General features: G+C 43.5%; 1 protein-coding gene across 14 annotated transcripts in view; it reads left to right on the top strand.

Moving 5' to 3' along the window:
* Window positions 1-22,762, top strand: part of TRAF3IP2 (TRAF3 interacting protein 2) — a 43,313-nt gene that overhangs the window by 6,387 nt on the left and 14,164 nt on the right. For all 14 annotated transcript variants that reach the window (XR_010836258.1, XR_010836259.1, XR_010836260.1 and 11 more), the window contains 3 exons: window positions 6,866-7,702; window positions 17,991-18,183; window positions 21,713-21,891. Coding sequence is in view for 10 of the 14 variants with exons in the window: in XM_067011669.1 (XP_066867770.1) it covers window positions 6,874-7,702; window positions 17,991-18,183; window positions 21,713-21,891 (1,201 nt within the window). In the remaining 4 variants the exon portion in view is untranslated. The remainder of the gene's footprint in view (window positions 1-6,865; window positions 7,703-17,990; window positions 18,184-21,712; window positions 21,892-22,762) is intronic.

Raw genomic sequence — 22,762 nt, 5'->3', positions numbered from 1 at the left:
TTTTTAAAGGGTTGTTTAAGAACAAACAAACTAACTGAAAAGCAGAGTATGAGACAGAGATGGTATGTGGTCCACAAATGTGAACTACTTACTATCCGGTTCTTTACAGAAAAGGTTTGCCAGTCCCTGATCTATGTGGTTTAATGGAAAGAGGTAGGAGATCTATAGGCTAGAATTGGCGGCGACTTTGGAGAGGCTACTTAATGTGCCCACGGCTCTGTACAATAGGAATGGTGAAGTGAAACCATGTACCTCGCCTGGGACCCAGCTGTTTTAAGGAACAGATGAGATGATGTATATCGAATCTGCCAGAAATACACATGTTGGTTAAAAAGATACGGTCTCCATACATTAGGTTCATATAATAGGTTTAGCGTCCAGGTATAAAACAAGTGAACATTATCTAGAAAACAGTTCTAAAGCCAAATCACTTGTTGTAAAAATAACGAAACAGCTGTTGTTTTTGGAGAGCTTGATATGGGCCAGGCCCTACAGTCAGCACTTTATTTACACCTTCTTCTTTTACCCTCCTATAGGGCAAATGCTGTCATTTTCCCCACTTTACAGATGAGAAAAATGAGGCCCAGAGAAGTTAAGTAATTTTCTCACGGTCACACGTCTAATCGTGCAGCTAGCAGAGAAAGAATTTAATCATAGGAAGCTTGAATCTAGAGCCTGTGCATTTAAGTCCTGCATATTTTCCACATCCTAGAAATATGTATTTATTCAGGGTAAGCCTGTCTGGATGGCAGAAGCCACAGTTAACTGTGAATTTGGACATCATATCTGTGAATATGTGTCCTGAGAGAGACTTGTGCCCTATGCACACCAGGGTGTGGTCTAAGAGACCTGCAGAAAGCGAGGCGGGCATGATGGGAGGAAAAGAAGCTTTTGGATGAACGATGAGATTAGAAAGGTAATGCTGAGAAGACTGATAGGCTCTGTTTCGAGAAACTAATAATTTAAGGCAGAATATGCGGGAGGAGAGAAAGGTTGCTGGGAACAGACACAAACAAAGACTTGGAGGCAGCAAAAGAGAGAGAAAGAGAGAATGAATGGGAAATTCTGTGAATGGGACACCAGGGAGCATTGTCACAGGGGATGTCAAAACTGCTGATGTCTGGATAAGGTCTTATCTGCAAAACCAGGCTACGCAGGAAGGGTAGGGGGCCGAAAGGAAGCAAGAGAGGCTGGGACAGAAAAACTGACAGACAAATTTGAAGAAAGATGTTGGTCAGAATCCTAAGAGCTGGAACCACAGCTCACAGTCCAAAGGGCAATGAGATTCCAGAGAAGGAAAACTGCTGTCTCTTGGGTCAGATCAGAGCAAGAACCAGGCTCACATACACCACGGTTTCACCTGGTTGTGTGGCCCTGGGACTCGCCCTCCATTCCTAGCCTGTGCTACCCCAGTCTCACCCACTCCCACTGTGGACAGATGTCCCCACCCTCTGCGGACCGGTCTTTTGTATTTTATGGGACGGTTCACTCTCTCCTGGGTGGTCTCAGAAGTGCCTCTCACATTTGTTCTTAATCTTTGTGAACATCAGAATCACTGGTGGAGCTTCTCCTTTTCCTTTTTTATCTTTTAACTAGATACACAGGCACTTGGTACAAAACTTAAAAGGTAAAAAATGCTCTGAAAAGCAAGTTCCTCTCCTGCCCCTGTTCCCAGTCACCCAGTTCCCTTCCCAGAGGCATCCTCTGTTCCAGCTTTCGGATATGATGGTGTGGGCATACACAATCTCAGATCGTACAAAGGGTAGCGTACTCTACACACTGTTCTGCTCTTTCCTTTTTTAACTTCACAGTAAATCTTGGAGATGGTTCCACATCGGTTCACACAGCACTTCCTCAGTCTTTTCAAAAAGATGCAGAATGTTCATTGTAAGGCTGGACCATAGTTTTGTGGGTTTTTTTGTTTTTTTGCGGTACACGGGCCTCTCACTGTTGTGGCCTCTCCCGTTGCGGAGCACAGGCTCCAGACGCGCAGGCTCAGCGGCCATGGCTCACGGGCCCAGCCGCTCCGCGGCATGTGGGATCTTCCCGGACCGGGGCACGAACCCGTGTCCCGAACCTCTGTCCCCGACATCGGCAGGCAGCCTCTCAACCACTGCACCACCAGAGAAGCCCCTGGACCATAGGTTTAAAAAGCAGAACCTTTTTGGACGCGTGGGTTGTTTGTAGTCTTTGCTGTTACAAACATTGCTGCATTGCCTATCCTCATAGCCTCTTCGTTTTAAATAATATGTGCATATCTCTGTGGAGGAAATTCTTGGAAATGAACTTACTAGGTCAAAGGACATAAGATCTTAAAATTCTGATAGTTATGGCCAGATTGTACAGATTACACTCCCCTTGGCAAAATATGAGAGAACCCATTTACCTGTGGGACTTAAACAGAAAAAAAAGGGAGCCCGGGCCCCGCCTCAGAATCTCTAGGTGTGAGGCCTGGACATCTGTATTGTGAGCCTCAGAAAGCGCTTCTGAAACAGAAACTCTGCTGGGGTCCCTGGCCAGCCAGCCTCTGCCTTCCCTCAGGTGTTTGAAGCGATGAGCTAGATATGGCTGTCATGCTCCAGCCTCTCCCCGGCTTCCGGCTTCCTGCCCGCTTCCAAGCTCAGCATCATGCTGATAAGCTGAGACTGTCTAGAGCACCGCCAACCCTGGGGCTCACCAGGGCCTGGCTGGCAGGTCTTCTGTCCCCCTCAGGGGTCATAGACTTCTCCTCTAGGTCATGGCTAGAGAACAGGGCTTTTCCACTTAAAACCAATTGCCACCCGCTGTTAAGGATGGGAGCACAGGCTGTGCCAGGGTTACAACTGCCTGGACATCATATAGAGAAGAGTCTGGAATAAAACAGGGAAATTAGAAATGGTTAGGAGCGATGAGATCCTGAGCTAATTTTTTTCAACGTGCATTATTATTATTTTTTTTTTTACAATTGACATTAAAGACCAAAAAGTAAAACTGTCATTTCCAACCCAACCCATTGATCTTCCCAAGGCCCTCCGATGTGGTGTCGGCGTGTAGTTTCTCTCTGTGACACCCTCAGGAGGGTGGCAGCGTTTTTCTGTCAGTTCTGGCCGGGGTCTAGGGCTGGAGGGGCCCTCGTGGTGACTGCAGGCCTGCCCCACCCTCTGCTGTTCTTTGCGAAGCTCTGAGGATGCAGGAGGAGACCAGCCGCCTTCCTGTCTGGAGCAGAAGAGCAGATGTCCCAGCACTCTAGGTGGTGGACTCACTGTTTTTCTGCCAGCAAGGGTTCAGGTCATCCCTGCCGTGGGGGGGGTGGGACCTCTTCAGGCATGGCCCAGGCCCGCCTTGGGGCCTGACACTTAGTGGAACTTAATACATATTTGCGAGGAAGAGAGAAGGGTATAATTTCAAGAACTTTGAAATCCTCCCTGCCACCTTTCATGAGCCTGACATCCTCACTGTCAGGGATCCTTCCAGCTACATGGATCTGTCTCCTCTCTGAAACAGGCATCAATCATTCATTCATTCAACAAATATTTATTGAGCACCTACTGTGTACCAGGTGTAGTTCTAGATGCTGGGAATACAGCTGTGAACAGAAGAGTCAAAAATCATGCCCTCATGAAATTTACATTCTGGGGAAGGGGGGAGACAATAAACAAGGAATGTACTAGATATTTGTATTTATAACATACATTTTACAGTATATACAGTGGTGATAACTGCTAGAGAGAATGATAAAGCAGGGAAGGGAGACAGAGAATGCAAGAAGCATGTAAAAATTTTAGGCGGTGACCAGGGAGCCCTCACTGAGAAAGCAAGAGCTGAGTAAAGACCTAAAAAAGAAAGGAATCAAGCCATGCAGATATGTAGGGGAAGAGTGTTCCAAGAAGAAGGCACAGCAAGTGCAATGGCCCTGAGGTAGGGCCTTTGATTTCCTGTATTTGTTGTCTTCCTTGAGCTGGATCACAAGCAACTTGAAAGTAGGAATAATGTTTTATGTCTTTAGAAATAATTTTATTTTCCTTTCACAATATACCCTCTTGTACCTTTTGAGTTTTGTGTCACTTGTAGGTATTACCATTTGTAAAAAAAATTTTAACTGAGCTTATGCCTCAGAAGAGGGGGTACACAGCACAGAGTTGGGCACATAGTAAGGTTCAGTAATCATTTGCTGTTTGAGTATTTGTAGTGACAAATTTAAAACATCAGAGTTCATTTTGTTTTTTAAAGATTACTAGTCCCATAGCTTTCCTGAAAGGTTGTTCATTGCCATGCCAGGTTTATTCACTATCATCCGAGGAACCATCTGTCCATTTTCAGACCAGTTTCAACTCTAGAATTCCCACCCTAGGATGGACCTCAGGTTCCCAGTCAGTGACCGCACTCTGGAGATGACCACATTTGTCACCCTTTTTATTAGCTTCCTCCAAGTCCTTGAAGGTTCCTCAGCTAGAAGAGAATTTGCAACTTTTAAAATTTAATTTAATTTTTTTAGGGAAGCACTTCTAAGGTATTCACATTTGAAGACCCAGGGAGAATATAAACAATTGTACATGAAGTGTGGAAAATGAAAATGAATTGCATACCAAGAAATAGCTGACAGCAGTTAGTTTTCTTGCTGGCTGGCTCGCTGGCTGCCCCTCTTACCCCGACACTCCCCCTCCCCCCTGACCCCCCCCCCCCCCATTCAGCTGTGGGCCCACAGATGCTTGCAGGAGATTACACAACACTCAGCCAGCCCTTCGGAAAATACTTCTGTTTCCTGACCAGCTGAAGAGCATGTTGTATGGCATATCCAATTTCATAGCTGTAGAAAAATTGTAAGAAAGAAAGGAAAACAGTGGTGAACATTTTAAAATACTCAGTAGTTGAAATATGTGTGTTTGGGGTAAGTCTCATCAATTGAAATCAGTTGAAATTTGTGTGTTTTTACAGGGTCTAAGCAATTTAGGTGATGATGTCTAGCCTCTGCAGAGTCAAGGGGCAGGAAGCACACCCAGCCTAGACAGCAGCCTAGAAAAGAGCCAGTCCGGGGCAGGGGACACCAAGGCAAGGAGGGAGGGCCGGCAGGGACTTGGAGCCTGAGGGAATTTTCTGTTGTGCCAGAAAATGGTACAAAGGTTGTTTGCGGCAGACAGGTAAGTTTGATACCAAGTGAGGGTCAGAGAAGTGTTAGAGGGCGTTCATTTGTCAGGGAGTGCAGGGCAGATTGAGGTCTCTTTTTATAGGCCAGGAAGATCAATTTGGTGGGAAACTACTGATCCCACCTTTGCTCTTTGGGGCAGCATTTTAAAATGCGTGCTGTCTTGTTGCCATTGGGTTGGGTACTGGGCACAAGAGAAGGGGAATTCATAATTTTCCAACTTGTCTTAGCACAATAACTGACGGGCATCGTCGCGCCTTTGGGCACAGTAAGCCCTCAGTGAGTGTTTGAAATTCTACGTGGATAAAATAGGAATTTAAAAATCCATCCCCCGGCACCACCCCTTCTCCCTGTTTGGCACTTGAGGTATGCTATGTACGAGGCCTGCATGGAACAGGCGGCCAGGATTTTTCTTTTCACTTCCTTGCTCCCACTATCCCTGCTCTGGAGCCTTCTGCAGGCCTCCCGTCATCACCCTGTGACATCTTTTTCCGTGACCTGCCTCCTTCCTTCCCCTGGAGCCTAAGCATCCTGGGACATCATCTCAACCAATCTTCTGATAAGGGGAGGTGAATTTTCGTTCTCATTCTGTTATGTTGATTGAGAGTTCTATTTTTATAGGTAAAACCAATATTACCCGGACTGTGGGCTAACTGCTCTGTGGGCTAAAGGCTAGGTTAGCAAGCCTTGTCCGTGCAGCTACTACGTCACAGGCCAGATGGTCATGCAGGCATCGTGCAAGAGGGAATTAAGCCCTCCAAATAACCTATAGTTTTAAGTGGAAAATGTCACTATGACCTTTTTTTTTTTTTTTTTTTTTTTTTTTTGTGGTACGCGGGCCTCTCACCGTTGTGGCCTCTCCCGTTGCAGAGCACAGGCTCTGGACGTGCAGCCTCAGCGGCCATGGCTCATGGGCCCAGCCGCTCCGCGGCATGTGGGATCTTCCCAGACTGGGGCATGAACCCGTGTCCCCTGCATCAGCAGGCGGATTCTCAACCACTGTGCCACCAGGGAAGCCCTATGACCTTTTTTCCAGTGCTTTGTAAACTCAGGCTTTAAAAATCTTTTTTTTTTTTTAATTGGGCAATAGTCACAGGGGGCAAAAGTTTAAAACTTCAGAAGTTAAAAACTCTCCCCCTCCCCCCCTCCCTCAGCTTAGCTCCATTCTCAAAGGCAACCAATGCACCAATGTCTTTTGTGTCCTCCATCCACGTTTTATACGTGTGCAAGTAGTTGTGCACACACACACACACACATTCCCCTCTCTTTATTTTTTCACACAAAATAGCAGCATTGTATACACATTGGTCTGCACCTTGCTTTTCTTTAATCACTTAACAGTATATTTTAGAGATCATTCCACATTCGTTACTGAGATTTCTTTCATCATGGATTCCAAATACACATGAAACAACCCACGTTCTGATTATTTCTCCTTCCTCAAAACTTGGCTGTTGATTTTCATCCGTGTCTTTCCCTTGCTGGTGTATGACTTCTACCACATAATGGTCCAGTCACATTCTTTGACTCGCCTTCCAGATAAAAATATCTTAATAAGCCTTAGTGCCTTTGCCTGGAGGATAAGTGAACAATTTTACGTGATCAGGGCTCTGCCAGCACATTGGTGTTACTCTACTGTTAATTTAAAACATATCTTGAATGAGGTCCCTTAAGGTCATAAAGCGGGGGACTCCAAGAAATGATCTGACTTCTGAGGCTGTGGCATTTTTTCTCTTGTTCCAGAAACTAGGATGAACCGAAGCATTCCTGTGGAGGTTGATGAATCAGAACCATACCCAAGTCAGTTGCTGAAACCTCTCTCAGAATACTCCCTAGAAGAAGAATACGAACTACCTACTCCAGATATAAGTAACATGGCACCCAACAGCTTGTCTGCACCTCAAACCCCTCACTCTTCCTCAGGAGACTTTTCTCATGCTCACCCAACCCTGAAGCTTTCAAATCACCAGCAGCCTGTGTCCCAGCAGGTCACCTGCCTGCTCACTAAAGTCCTGGCAGAGAGTGAAGACAGCTTCTGGAGGAGACACCCAGACCCCGGCAAAGATTTTCCCTCGGGCTGCTCTGCAGCCAGAGAGGCTGAGGCTGAGTCTGTGGTTGGAGCCCTCCCGCCCGAGCATCAGTTTTCACTTATGGAAAAACGTAATCAATGGCTGGGGTCTCAGCTTTCAGCAGCTTCTCCTGACACTGGCCATGACTCAGACAAATCAGACCAAAGTTTACCTAATGCCTCAGCAGACCCCCCAGGCAGTAGCGAAGAGATGGTGCCACGGGCCCGGACCCACAGGAACCGAGCAGCCCCTGACCTGCGTACGATAGACACGGGATATGATTCACAGCCCCAGGACGTCCTGGGCATCAGGCAACTGGAAAGGCCCCTGCCCCTCACCTCTGTGTGTTACCCCCAGGACCTCCCCAGGCCTCTCAGATCCAGGGAGTTCCATCAGTTTGAACCTCAGAGATATCCAGCATGTGCACAGATGCTGCCTCCCAACCCTTCTCCACAGGCTCGGTGGAACTATCACTACTATTGTCCTGGAGGCCCTGATCACCTGGTGCCATGTAAGTGAGCTTTACCTCCTCTGGAGATTCTGGGCTGGGTAACTGAGTAAACGGGAATCTCACGTCAATGTCTTGCATCGTTAGACCAGCACAGACAGGTCAGAAGGCAGGGAGGACATTTTGCTTCCTATGGGGCCTTCCGCATGTGATTGGATTTGCAGGGGGCTTTAGAATAACGCTTTATCTTGGCCCAAAGCCCGTTCCTCTTGGAACCTGCTTCTCTAGGAAACTTTAAGTATAAAACAGATTCCTCTCTAGTGTAGTTTTAAGTGAAGCTTGCCAAGAGGCAGGGAGACAACTCAAATAACTTCTAGAAAACTTGTTTGTTATCCAAATTCTTGGGCATCTGGGTTTTTCCTTCTTTACATGCTTCTTCTCCACCTTAGATTTTTCAGAGAAAGGGGCCTTCTGTCAAGAAAAATCAGAAGGTGCCCAGAATGTCATTGAGACTCTGAATTCATGCATTACATGAAGATCCAGTTGCTGCTGTGATTATATTGCTTAAAGGCCTTTGGAGCTTGCACCATCAACATCTACCCTACCATCTAGCCACACTTGAGGACTGACAGTCCCCCTAACTTGTCGAACTGTTTCACATCCCCCTGCATTTTCCCATACTCTTCTCTCTCCCCGGGATGTTTTTCCCCTTCTTGTACATTTGAACCAGTTCTATACCTTTTATTCTTTTTTTTTTTTTTTTTTTTTTTTTTTTGTGGTACGTGGGCCTCTCACTGTTGTGGCCTCTCCCGTTGCGGAGCACAGACTCCGGACGCGCAGGCTCAGCGGCCATGGCTCACGGGCCCAGCCACTCCGCGGCACGTGGGATCCTCCCGGACCGGGGCACGAACCCGCGCCCCCTGCTTCGGCAGGCGGATTCTCAACCACTGCGCCACCAGGGAAGCCCTTTAACTGCTTTTTTGAGATCTAATTTATATACTATGAAGTTCACCCTGCCCCCATTTAGGTGTACAATTCAATTTAGAATTATACAGCCATCACTATATACCTCTTTTAAGACTTAGCTCAAGTGTCCCTCTGGCAGTCTCCCCAGATCAGTCCCTCCTTTGGGCTCTCTGTTTCCTTATACTCTGCCTGTTGGGGCACCTAATGCCAGTATGGCATTTACTTATGGACTTGTTTACTTCTCCTTCCAGACTGTAAGTTTTTGCACATTCAGCAAAGGTGTATTTTCAATCCATAATTCCCCAGCATTTAGCACAGTGACCAGCATATACTAGTTTCTCAATAAATTATTTCTGAATGAATGAATGAATGAATAATCTGTATCAGTACAGTAAGCATCTCTGAAAGTGATAAAGTCTTAGACTGAGATAAAAGCTTCATCACAATTCTTGATGTCAGCTCTCTAAGACACTGCTGGAAAAAAACAATAGGGCTTTACAGATGAAACATGGGGCTGGGAGGTGCAATATTTTTCTTAGCAAAAACACACTGTATCGAAAGCAGTTCAAATGGTCTGACCAAAGAGTCAGAATGTGAGTTAAGAGTGAGGCTAAGAGATGAGGAAGCAGCGGGAGCTTTGGGAGAAAGAGCCCCTGAGGTCTACAACTGGGACTCTGGTATTGGTGTGGGATGTTGGGAAGTCAGGTGATTGGGAAGCAAGGACCTCACTTGTACTTTGAGCACCCAGCGATAGGACGGGTGTGGTGGCAGAGTTCCTTGAGCATGAATCACTCACTGAAAACTGAACCTTGGCAGGGTCAGGTTTTGCATTTTTTTCTCAAGGATTTCTAGGTTAAAAAGGAATAATTTTGTGGGAATAATACCACAAAATACTTTTGTTTTAACATTCTCCAATCTGCATTTAAAGATAATTTTTCTGATCATAATACTAATGTTTGCTCACTCTCAAAGTTGAAATATGCCCAAAAACCATGTTTCCATCACCCAAAAATAATTCCTTATTGGGGTCTGACATATTTACTGGGTTATTTCTTTGCATATATATTTAATATAAAACTAAAATAATTTCAGTGTAATTCTTCCAGCATCACCTAAAAATGCTGCATATTATTTCATCAGATGGATCTATCAAGTTGTTTTAAAGTTATTCTCTGTTGTTGGACATTTTAAGTAGTTTCCAATATCTGATCCAATAAGCAATGATATGATACATCATGTACATAAGTTTTTACCTGCATTTCTGATTAGTTTCTTAGATTAATATGTAGAAGTGTGAATACTTCATCAAGGGCTTTGTTATACTAAGTCCCAAGCAGTTGCCTTTAACCACTAACAGGAGAAAGCCCCATTGTGATAGACAGAGAAAGCATGGACTCATAATTTGAGGGTTCCAGGAAGATCTTCTCACTTGAAAATATTTTTCCTGTTGAACCCTGAAATGGCATCGTTAGCAATCTAGTCTTTGGAGATAAGCATTGCCCTCTTTGGGCAGGCTCTGTTAAAATGCAAACACTCCCACTGGGAATACTTTTAGTCTCTTAACACTTGCTTTCTCTCATCAGATCCCCTCCCCTTGCTCTCTATATTATTTACTTCTGTTGAAGTGGGGGAGGAAGGGGAGGCCTAGGATCCTGCAAGTGAAGATAAGTGATGAAAGGCAGAGAGGAGAGAACTTGGACAGGAGAAGGGAATAATTCACAGAACACGTATAAGCAGCCAATAAGCATATGAAACCAAGCTTAATATTACTGAATTTGAGAAATGCACAATTTTTTAAGATGTATTTTTCCCAATCAGGTGCACAAAAACAAAAAAACCCTGGGACAACATCTAGTGTTGGTGGGTTTATGGGGAAATGAACTTCCCCATCTACTCTTGATAGGAGTATAAACTGGTACAGTCTTCCAAGAGACAATTTCACTACCAAAATTTTAAATGTGTCCTCTTTGGTCCAGCAGTCTCACTTGTAGGAATCTGTCCTATAGACACATTAAAAGAACATATAGAAATACCTGAATGAGGATGTTTATTAAAGCATTGTATTAGAGTAAGAATAAAAACACTAAAATGCCTATCAATAAGGGGACAGATTATCGTAAATAATTATAAATTAGTAAGTTATAAATAATTATCAAATTATGTTATAAAGAATATACATTATTGTAAATAAGTTATGATTTATTTATACCATAGACTACTAGGCCCCTGTTACATAGACTAAAATACACACTCTGACATGAAAAAGATTAAGGGAGAATCATGAAGTATTGATCCCATACATGTTATTTTTTAAAATTATATATGTTAAAGACTCCATTAAAAAGTATGTAAGATGGCCCCAACTGCTAACTGTGATCACGGGGGAAGGGGAACAAGGAATTAGGAAGAGACAGGGAGATTTTTCTTCTAACTCTACATATTTTTGTTGAATTTGTTAGAGCAAACAGGCATTACTTTTATAATTTAAAAAATAAGTAAAGGGACTTCCCTGGTGGTGCAATGGTTAAGAATCTGCCTGCCAATGCAGGGGACACGGTTTGAGCCCTGGCCCGGGAAGATCCCACATGCCGCGGAGCAGCTAAGCCCGTGCGCCACAACTACTGAGCCTGCACTGTAGATCCCGTGAGCCACAACTACTGAGCCCGTGTGCCACAACTTCTGAGCCCACGAGCCACAACTACTGAAGCCCGCGAGCCTATAGCCCATGCTCCACAACAAGAGAAGCCACCGCAATGAGAAGCCCGCACAATGCAACGAAGGGTAGCCCCTGCTCACTGCAACTAGAGAAAGCCAGTGCGCAGCAACAAAGACCCAACACAGCCAAAAATAAATAAATAAATAATTTTTAAAAATAAGTAAAAGTTAAAAAGAAAAAAGAAAAGTAAGGGGAAATGAGAGTGTACAGGTAGGCTCAGCCTAAACCACCCTGCATGTGCCTTGGTCCTGGTTCCCAGGGGCATCTAATCACAGGGAAGAGGGTCAGGGTCGGGCTGGGTTTGTCAGGGAAATTCAGTGCTTAACAGTTTTTCTTCAGGGCACTGCAAGCCCAAAATATTTATGAAGCCTCCAATAGCAATGGCTCTCAGGAAGGTTACTGTGAGGATTAAATGAGATAATGTATTAAAGACACTAGGAAAGTGGCTGGCTTGTAGTAAGCCCTCAAAAACTAGCAGCTCTTAGTTATTACTGCTATTATCTAAATGGATCCTGTAGCCAGCCCTGTAAAGTACCCCTCTACTTCTAGATCCCTCTCGCTGGCACAGCTTTTAAGCATTCAAAGCAGGTGTATAAATGCTTAGTTTCATGTCAGGGCTGTAACTGCATTTAATTGCCAACAAAACCACTTCAAAAGAGCTGTTCACCTAAGTGATGCTCATGCAGTTGGAAACCATGGCTACGTGGTTCTACTTGGCTTTAGAAGAGTATTGCTTCCTCATCCATTAATGAAAATATAAATAAATAATGATCACTGTGCAAATGACATACCTTAGCCTTTGCAAGTTAAAGCAAAAATGGTTACTGGTCACCCCTTTCATGTCAAAAAAAAAAAAAAAGTTATGAAAGCAGGTGAAAACAAGAAGTGGGAAAAGACTGTTTCTTTCCTCCCCCCCACCCCCCGGGAAAAGTCAGGCTCTTACTGCCTCAAAATCCTTCCACTGAAGGTCACCAGACTGGAGCTCATGGCTATGCAATCAAATAAAACCCATGACGCAAATAAATTGGGAGAAAAGAATGTATTAAGTCTAAAAGACTCTTATTTTACTGTAAAATTCTTGCTTTCTCTACCAAGGAGACTGAATAAAATAAACCTGTGGGTACATGCCTACTATTGCTCACATGGACCCCAAAGAGTGATTATTTGTATGCTAGAATGCATGCACAATTAAAAGTAAGGAAAAAACAAACCAGATGGAAGAGATAAAGAAAGGCGTTGCCTTTCAGGAACTACAGCTGTTTACAGCTGTGGGAGTTCCTGTCACAGTTTATGCTGGCCATTTTGTTTTCCTGGCTAAAGTGATTGCGTTATATCATCATGCCTTTTGACAACTTGAAAATCCGATTTTATTTTCTCTCTCATAAATTCTTTTAATACCGTTCTTTTTTTTTTTGCGGTTCGCGGGTCTCTCACTGTTGTGGCCTCTCCCGTTGCGGAGCCCAGGCTCGGGACGCGCAGGCTCAGAGGCCATGGCTCACGGGCCCACCCGCTCCGCGGCATGTGGGATCTTCCCGCACCGGGGCACGAACCCATGTCCCCTGCATCAACAGGCGGACTCTCAACCACTGCGCCACCAGGGAAGTCCACCATTCTTAATAAGGAAGAAAAATGTTGACTGTTTTGACTGATAAGTGGAAAATCTCGTTTAGGATTTGGTTTACAAATTCCAAGTGGTCAAAGCCCAGTAACACGAAGACCATGTGTACCCAGGCCAAGAGGATCGTAAGATTGACAAGTAACATACAGTTCTGGGCACCTATTCATGATGTGCAAGATTTGTATTTTTGTTTTGTGATTAACACTGCATCAGAATCTAGGAGTTACTGTGCTAACAAATCACTTGTCTATCACATTCCACAGAATGCACTCTCTTGATGGAATTTTAGGCATGAGGACAAGTCATTGGGGGAGATATTTTAGGCAGTGATTCTTAAATCTACCATGTAGCTGGCTGCTGGCTTGCATGCCTCTCTTACTCACGCACTGAGCGTGGGTTTGTGTTTCCAAACAAACATCCATGGACACACAGATTTCCTCTTTCTCTCTCCGTTTATTTTGAGCTACTAAGGAGAACTATAACCTATTTATTTCTATTCACTGCCTGCCTAGCCATAGAGGTTCAATAATATTTGTTGAATGAACAAAAAGAAATCTGTTCCCTACTTCCTGGGACAGGGAGTGATTCCCTAATCATGAGTAGAGACTTTGTGGTATCAAGCCTTGGTTGGAAAGGCCATCTTTACTTGTCTAAGGGGAGAGCAGAGGAAAGAAAGGAGGTCTATGAGATTTGGAAACAGACCTTGTTCACTCATTTATCAACTTATTCAACAAGTATTTGCCCAGTTCTCTGCTAGGCACTGGATGTGCAGGGGTGAATACAACACACATGGTCCTGTCTTTGCGGAGTTCACAGTCTGTTGGAGATAAGTCTATAGATAAGAAGAAATTGACAAACAGAATAACAAAGTGTACGTGTTATAAAGGAAATAGCCAGGTGTTAGAACAGACATTAATAGGATGGAGAGAGGAGGCCTCTTTGAGTGTAGGACACATGTGAGCTGAAATGTAAAGGAAAAGAAGGTCCAGGAAGCAAGGAGTTTGTTGTAGTTAATGTACCAAAAGCAAGCAAGTGGGGCTGGAGCAGGGTGAGCAGGGAGAGAATGATATGCTAGAAAATGAAGGAGGCAAGGACTGTGGTAAGGAATTTGGATTTTTTTCTAAGTTAAACTTCTTCTTTAGGAAAACAAAAAATTGAACTCTATAATCCTGAATAAGGAACTTAGAACAGTACTTGGCATGTAACAAGTACTTGATAAATGTTAACCATTATATATATAGTACCCAGCTAAACTAGCAAGCCTTGGTCAAAATAGTGGAACAAAACTATCAAAATTTGAGCGATGAAAAGACATTCATTTACCCAACAAATACAGATTTTATTTCACAACTTTTCCACACAACCAGCCAAATTCCAGACAAAACCAGTCAAGTTCCACTTACAAAAAGGAAACCTTGGGTTTCCCTGGTGGCACAGTGGTTAAGAATAAGCCTGCCAATGCAGGGGACACGGGTTCAAGCCCTGGTCCAGGAAGATCCCACATCCCGTGGAGCAACTAAGCCCGTGCAGCACAACTACTGAGCCCTCGTGCCACAACTACAGAAGCCCGCAAGCCTAGAGCCCGTGCTCTGCAACAAGAGAAGCCACCGCAGTGAGAAGCCCACGTACCGCATCGAAGAGTAGTCCCACTTACTGCAACTAGAGAAAGCCCACGCACAGCAACGAAGATCCAATGCAGCCAAAAATAAATAAATAAAATAAATTTATTTTTAAAAAAGGAAATCTTATTTTTGATTGACCCTCTGATATTCAATATCTCTTTGCTTTAACAATCAAAGGGCAGCATAGAGAACTATATTGTCAGTACCCTAATTTCAAAAATAGGTGAGGTGGATCGTTTTCATCTGCTCACACAAACCAGTGTAAGTTTTTATCACAGGTGGCCATTTCAGAAATGAGAGTTACAGCTAATCAAACACAGCCCACATGCCTTAGTGATTTTAATGATATGATTGGTTGCTATGAGACAATAACCTGTTGTGTGAGGAATAATCTGTTAGAAATCATATGTCCTTGATTCAAAGGCTTTTGATAAACAGCACTAACATCCGCCTTCTGGAAAAGAAACAAACCCTATGATTAGAGCTTGGTAGTCCTTTTAAAGCAAATAAAACCTTATTAACCACTTTTTAATGGATATGGGAAACAAGAATGGCTCTAAGCATTAAAAATTTTCAAGGCCACTGGCAACGTTGCTCTTCTTCTCCTTGTCTTCCTTCTTCCTACTTCCAAAGGGGACGCTGAAAAATACCGCAAATGGATAGCAGATGAGACATGGACAGTCTAGAAGACCCAATACCTAGCGGGCAGGTTGTGCAGTGCTCCATGGCTTCGCTTGTGTGCGTGTGTGAAGTTGGCTTTGTAACTCTTCAGTCTTCATTCATTCATTTACTGAGCATCCCCTGGGTTTCGGCGCTGTGCCTGGAGATGTGGTGGCAAACAGACACAGTTCATGCTTTCACAGAGCTTAGAGTCTCGTAGGGAAGGCAGGTAAGAAGTTGATAAGTAAGAGTCATGCTTACTTATACAAACATGATAAGCATTAGGAAGAAAATAAAAATAGGGAGATGGGATTTGAACAGGTGAATTCACTGGTGAACAGGTGATATCTGAACTGAGCCCTGAATGTCGAGATGTCAATCTGTAAAGACACAGGGCAAAACATTCTGGGCAGAGGGGATGGCAGACTCAGGGTCCCAGAGGTGGGATACTAGCTTGGGGCGTTCAAGAAGAAGAAAGACAGCTAGGATAGCTGGGGCTTGGTGAGCAGAGTATAGTAGGAGGTAAAATCAAGGAGGGCAGAGACCCAATCATGCAAGGTGGATTTTAAATGCAATGGGAACTCTCTGGAGGGTTGTATCTATAGCTGGTTTTGTAAATGGTCCACTCATACAAGACTCATCTAAAAACATGGCTGGCCTAGAGACCTGATAGCAGTGGCACTTTTTACCCTGTTCTAGCTGGGGAAAAGCGCAGCAGGAGATACCAGCCCTATAGCCCTGAAACTCCAACTGGTGAGCTGAACCCCTTGGAATGTGTCTGACCTGCCCCAGGAAGGCTGTAAAAACAAAACCTTGGTGGTCTATCTTGTTCTAGACCATAGGGGGCTCTGTGGTCCTGTCTCCCCATTCTTATAGATGCCTTCCATGTCCTGGTCTTTCTCAGCCAAGGGGCTGGGATAGACCCAGTCAGATCCTTTTATCCTCCTCCCTTTCCTTAAGCCCCTAATATCATAACCAGGCCTAAGCAATAGCAGGGCAAGGGTCACGGTCAGGGCTGGGAGACAACCTGGGTTAAGAGGGGTGTGGTCAGTTTTGCCAAAGGAAGCAGGACAGGAAGGACCTAGCTGATGTCACAGGTCAGAGCAGACAATAGACTAAATCCAGGGATTCTGACCATGCTTGAGAGACTGGCTTGGGCACATTTCCAGGGTCACTCAGCCAAGTTTCCTGAGTCCAGACAGTGGGGCCACACTAGTGAAGTGAATACACATATTATTTGTCTTCTGTACTTGAGGCCAATAGTCCCCTAGATGTTCCCATGAAAACTTCAGTGGTTCCTGACTACTTACCAAACTAGGAATAGAGTTCTTAACCACGTTCTCGCTCTCCACATTCTGGTTCCAACCTTCTTTATCTGTTACTTTCTTGCTCACTTCCTAGTTTTATTTCACTTTACATCCTGGCATGTATCCTACCTACATAGCAGGCAAATCGGTTATTATTTATATAATCAGAAAAAGACTAAAGACCAGTAAATATCTTTGGAAAACCAAGGTTCTTTCTTGCTCTAACTAGCTATGCGTCCTCCATCATCCAAGTTGTTACTTGGGCAGAGGTGGCAATGCCTGGATTACCAGGATGTGCTCATGGTTCATTTTGCAGGGTGATCCACTTGGCTCTCTCCAGTCCCTCTCCAAGGTAGGCCCACCCCTAAGATATATCAGAGCTCTCAGATTTCCCACACCTGAGCCCCTTTGGGCCTGGACAGTTCCCCCAGAGCCTTCCTCCACCCTTCCTGGGTTCCCTTGCAGCCCTCCTCTGACCTTCACTTCTCTTCTCTCACTGGTCAGACAGGTTGCCCTTCTTCCTTTGGGACTCTGCTACTCCTGGGCCTGGCTCGGACCAACTTTCTCCTAGGTTACAAAGTCATATAAATCACTGCCAGGCCTGGCTTTGCTCTGAGACTGCCCTCTTCTAACTGCCCTGGCCCCAGGTGCACACAGCCTTTAGCAACAGAGGACTGAGAAAGTTGGGAGGTGTTGCCAAATGGTTGGCTACTTCCCAGAGGTATGAGCCAAGTTTTCATTCATTTACTTCTTCTTGAGCGATTGGTGTGTGTGTGTGTGTGTGTGTGTGTGTGTGTGTGTGTGTGTGTGTGTGTGTGTGTGTAACAGCAGTATATCTTGTCCTAGACCAAAGGGGTCTCTGTGGTCCTACCTCCCCATTCTTAGAGAAGCCCTCCAAGTCCTGGTCTTTATCAGCCAGGCAGCTGGAATAGGCTCAGTTTGGATTATTTTAAGCATCTTATTTAAATCGGGGCCTATGTGGAGCTTTGTGCTTTCCAATTAGAACACCAAACTCATGATTTCACAGACTTTTTTTTTTTTTTGCGGTACGCAGGCCTCTCACTGTTGTGGCCTCTCCCGTTGCAGAGCACAGGTCCGGACACGCAGGCTCAGTGGCCATGACTCACGGGCCCAGCCTCTCCGCGGAACGTGGGATCTTCCTGGACCGGGGCACAAACCCGTGTCCCCTGCATTGGCAGGAGGATTCGCAACCACTGCGCCAGCAGGGAAGCCCCACAGATGTTTTTATTTAGGAAAAAAAAATAAAAACAATGACTCAATTTCATGAAAGCAATCAAGTAAATAATAGTACAGAAATATGACAGACATCTTAGAGGTGGTAAACGTTATCTGGACCCCTCAGTTGGTATCAAGACAAAACTTTGCACTGAGCTTACCTCTCCTTTCACACAAAGGAGCTAGGGTCAACCTTCCCTGTTTTCTTTGCTGTCTTTACCTGCAGATGGCCGTGACTACCCTCGAGCAGCCTATCAGCAAGCGATCCAGCCGGCTCTACCTGGGCAGGCCCCACCTGGAGCCAGTGTGAGAGGCCTGCAGCCTGTGCAGAAGGTTGTCCTGAACTATCCCAGCCCCTGGGACCAAGAGGAGAGGCCTCCACAAAGAGACTACTCCTCCCTAGGGCTCCTGAGGGATCAGTAAGTATGATGAGGCCAAATTTCAAACAGTTCTAACATGAAAAAGAATGATGCCAATGCAGTCAAAATGTATCTAAACTCTCTGTTGGTTTGCTACCCAGGCTGCTGACCAAGTCACACACTGGAACGCCCCACATAGACTTTTCAGGTCAGGAGGAAAGGGAAACTGGTTGAAAAGAATCTCTTTACCAGACACATAAAGCCACTGGTGACTAGTCAAAATGCTCTTGAAGGAAAGGCTCTTAAGATGCTAAGTCACACCTGCTTCTTTTACTTTCAGATCCCCTGGCCTTTTAGCCCACGAAATAGGTTTTTATTTTTACTATGACTGACTTCCAAAGCTATGAAGTTCTTTTTTATATCCCTAGTTTCTACACCTGTTTAAGACCATTTCTTACTTTGAAATTTTAAATTCAATTCGTTCTTAATAGAAATTTAAAATAACCTGTTATTTTATTTTGTAATAAAAGAATTCACACATGTTGAACACCATTAGGTCTTTCCGATACTTCTTCCAGAAAAACAATTTTGGTTTTTCTTGACTTTATTGTTTAATTGTCTAATCCTTTAATCATATTTCTCTTCATTGTTTTCTTTTTATAAATTTATTTATTTATTTATTTTTGGCTGTGTTGGGTCTTCGTTGCTGCATGTGGGCTTTCTCTAGTTGTGGCGAGCGGGGGCTACTCTTCGTTGCGGTGCTTGGGCTTCTCATTGCAGTAGCTTCTCTTGCTGTGGAGCACGGGCTCTAGGCGCGCAGGCTCAGTAGTTGTGGCTTGTGGGTTCTAGAGCGCAGGCTCAGTAGTTGTGGTGCACGGCTTAAGTTGCTCCGTGGAATGTAGGATCTTCCCGACCAGGGCTCAAACCCGTGTCCCCTGCATAGGCAGGCAGATTCTTAACCACTGCACCACCAGGGAAGCCCCATTGTTTTCTTTTGACTCTTCAAGTTTTCTTTTTCTCTTAATTTATAGATCTAAAATATACGGGAACAACTCATGTAAATGGAGCTTCCTAATTTATGACAAAATTGGAAAGAGAGTAGATAAAATGTTTGCTCTTGCTCAAGCACGACTTTTATATACCACTCAGAGTAAATCTATATTCTGTTTTGAGAACAGAATGAGATATGAAGGTCCTATTAAAGCAGGTTTTTTTCAGAAATAGAGAAATCGGTAATCAGCTCAAAAAGTTTATTGAAAGAAAAAAGCTCACTCTATTTACAATGGCAGATAAGGCACATCTGCCTTTCCTCTTCACTCAAATCCGACAAGCCCTCAGATTTTCTTTGCAGACAGATGCCGTATTTTTTTAAAAACAAAATTGCATGGAATTTATATAATGGAATTAAGTAATGATTTACAGCCAGATAAGCACTCTTGCAGAAAAAATATCTAAAATTTCAAGAAAACAAACAAAATTTAAGCATCTATGTTTAGTGTTGAATAGGAGAGGCAATAGTAATTTTTAAATTAAACTTTTATTTTGAAATAATTTTCGTTATACAGAAGAATAGCAAATGTAGTACAGAGTAACTGCTTTTGTAACATCAATTTAAGCCTGCTATGGTCTCCTTGAATTTATTTTATCATTTTAAGATAATGAAAAATAAGTACAGGTAATGAAGCTAATTCTCCTCTTACTGGTCTTTTGAAAGAGAACCTTAATACAGAAAATTTACTCTGTCATTACTCTCCATGATATTGTTTTATATGAAAGTTTATGCATATTATCAAGGCCTTAACATTGCTTTGTCAAATGAGCAACCGTCTTTTATAACAACTAAGCAACTTTGGGTACAAAGGCATTTAATGCAAAAAAGAATATGGAACTGGATCCCCATTAGATGAAGGCATATTTTGTAAAATTTTTTTTCTATATTAATATAAAATAAAAATAATTTCCTCAAACATTCACAATTAGAAATATAATATAGTTGAGATTCTGTATAATTTTATTTTAAATCTTGTTACATAGGACTTTCAGAATTTTTTTAATACTCTTTTGGGTAAAAATATAAAATCATAAGTAACAATCTAGGCATATATGCACAGATTTTATATTCAAAACTTTTGTAAAATTTAGAATATAAAACAATTTCAAACATAACAAATAACAAACATTCCTATTCCCACTACCTAGTTTTTTTAAAATGTTAACAATGCCACATTTACTTCATATTTTTTTTGAAGAAATAAAACATTACAGACAGTTTTAGTCTCCATATCAGTTAGAATTCAGTTACAGAAAACAGAAACAACTGTAGCTATTGTAAACAGAAGGGATTTAACATAGGGAATTGGGTACTTAATGACATTGTCAAGAGGTTGGAGGAACGAGTTTTAGGCTGGGCTTCCAGGAATGATCCCAGAGCAACGTCACGGAACAGGAGACCAAAGAGGCTGCTTCCTCTGGCATGGTCAGAGAGGCAGAGGGTCAGAAAGCCACCATGGAGCTCTCTATTCTAGGCCATGCTGCCACAGCACAATCCAGAATCCAGAAGCTGCCACCACCTCAGCTACTGGAAACATTTTGTTCCTGCTAGGTGTGCACTGGCAAAAAAACAGATGCCTATGCCCTGCCCTTGACACTGTGAAGCTGTAACGGGACACTGGGATGCCTCCTGTTGAACTCAGCACCTCATGACAGACAGCCCTTAACAACAGAGACCACAGAAGTGGCAGAAGCATGGCCTCCATTTCCGTCTACCTTCCAAATCTCACACGAATGCATCTGGTTGTTCCTCTCAGCAGACTGTTCATGGGAATATTTTGGTGACCAAAATAATTAAAAAGATGCCATATAATAATATGGTACAGGGCTTCCCTGGTGGCGCAGTGGTTGAGAGTCCGCCTGCTAAGGCAGGGGACATGGGTTCGTGTCCCGATCCGGGAAGATCCCACATGCCGCGGAGAGGATGGGTCCGTGAGCCATGGCCACTGAGCCTGCGCGTCCGGAGCCTGTGCTCCGCAACGGGAGAGGCCACAACAGTGAGAGGCCCGCGTACCGCAAAAAAAAAAAAAATATGGTACAAACCTCTTTAAAGGGTCTTCAAAATCAGATTCTCACTCGTATATTAACATAGATACTTTTAAACCTACATGGTCTTTTCTATCGTTTGAGATATAATTAAATGTTATCTGTCGTGAGCTAAAAGTTGTCTTTTTATCCGAATGCCTAAACACCGAACCTTGTGTGTCACCCATTGTATTACTTTCTTTTGTTGATGATCTTGTCTGACCTGTACCTGAGACTTTATCTTCCCCATTTAGACCGTCCTTAAATAGAGAAATCAAATCCTGCTTCCCTCTTTGACCCCTAGCACAGGCCCTTACAAATGGCAGCCAGCCAAATTGCTCATTGACCAAAATCTCTGCAGAAAAAAAACCTTGTCCTTCTGGGTCAGGAAAGAAATGGAGGCAGAGGAGAGAGATAGCTCACTGGTATTTCCCATAGTCATTAAAGGCTTTCTGTCCCCCTAGGTTTGTGTTTATAAAACATGAACATTTACTGTGAATGTATTCCTTTCCAGGGGCCGGCTTTATAACCAGGCACCTCATAGAGCTGGTGCTATTGAGGGGTCCTTGGAGTGTCCTGCAGAGTTGAGACCGCAGGGTCCCCAGACTCCATCCCCGGCTGCTATCCCTAGACCCCCAAGTAACCCTCCAGCCAGAGGAACTCTGAAAACAAGCAATTTGCCAGAAGAACTGCGTAAGTTGTTTGCGATGTTGTTTTTTCCTTCTTGTGAGGTCTTATAGTTTAAGAGTACTTGATGATTATTCATCCATAATCTTGGATATCTCTCACATACTACACAGTGAAATGAAATTTGCTTTTTGTTTAAAAAGTAACCAGCATTTTGTAGGACTGTTTGTAGTGATTCTGACACTACCTGCAATACTCACAGAGTGCTTAACGACTAGATTTTCTTCAACATGTACTCCAACAGCAAATGACCCCCACTCTTTTTCCCTCTTCTAAATGATGCTCTTGAGTGGACTTGTCCCTGGAGAGATTGATTTGATGTCCATGTGGTATTGGCCAGGGATCCAGCGTCTCGCCATAAATTAGCAGCAGCCTTCAAGAACGAGGTCATTTCCTGTAGGAATAAGCAATCTTGTTTGGAAAAAGCAGTCTCACATTCTCCATACTGCTTTACGACCAAATGCAAACTAAGCCTTTTATTTAAAGAAACATTCGACGAAGTGTCAGGTGACGATGCTTTTTCTACATTTTGCAGCCAGAACCAGAAATGTTGAAATATCACCAAAATGTTCTCATATTAAGGTCTGTCAGGACAGTAAGTTCCAGAAATCTTAAGAAAACAGTCACTGCTTGTGAAATTGTTATATTCTGTTGTGCTTGCTGGAATTCTAAGAAAGCCCTTTCCAAATCTAGCCACTGCTTTGAACCAAACTTAAAATTAAGTCCTTTGCATTTGTTAATTCCAACTGGGGGAATCGATGCTCTTTGGTCATTTAAGGCTCTGAAAGATTTCTATGACAATGATCCATTGTTGTTTTTTATTAAAAATTTTTGTTTTAATCTTCTTAAAATCTTAGACATTTAAATTTTGAGCATT

The sequence above is a fragment of the Kogia breviceps genome, chromosome 13 (assembly GCF_026419965.1).
Source record: "Kogia breviceps isolate mKogBre1 chromosome 13, mKogBre1 haplotype 1, whole genome shotgun sequence".
Taxonomy (NCBI): domain Eukaryota; kingdom Metazoa; phylum Chordata; class Mammalia; order Artiodactyla; family Physeteridae; genus Kogia; species Kogia breviceps.
The sequence above is the reverse complement of the archived record's forward strand: the minus strand, read 5'-3'. Positions and strand labels throughout refer to the sequence as shown.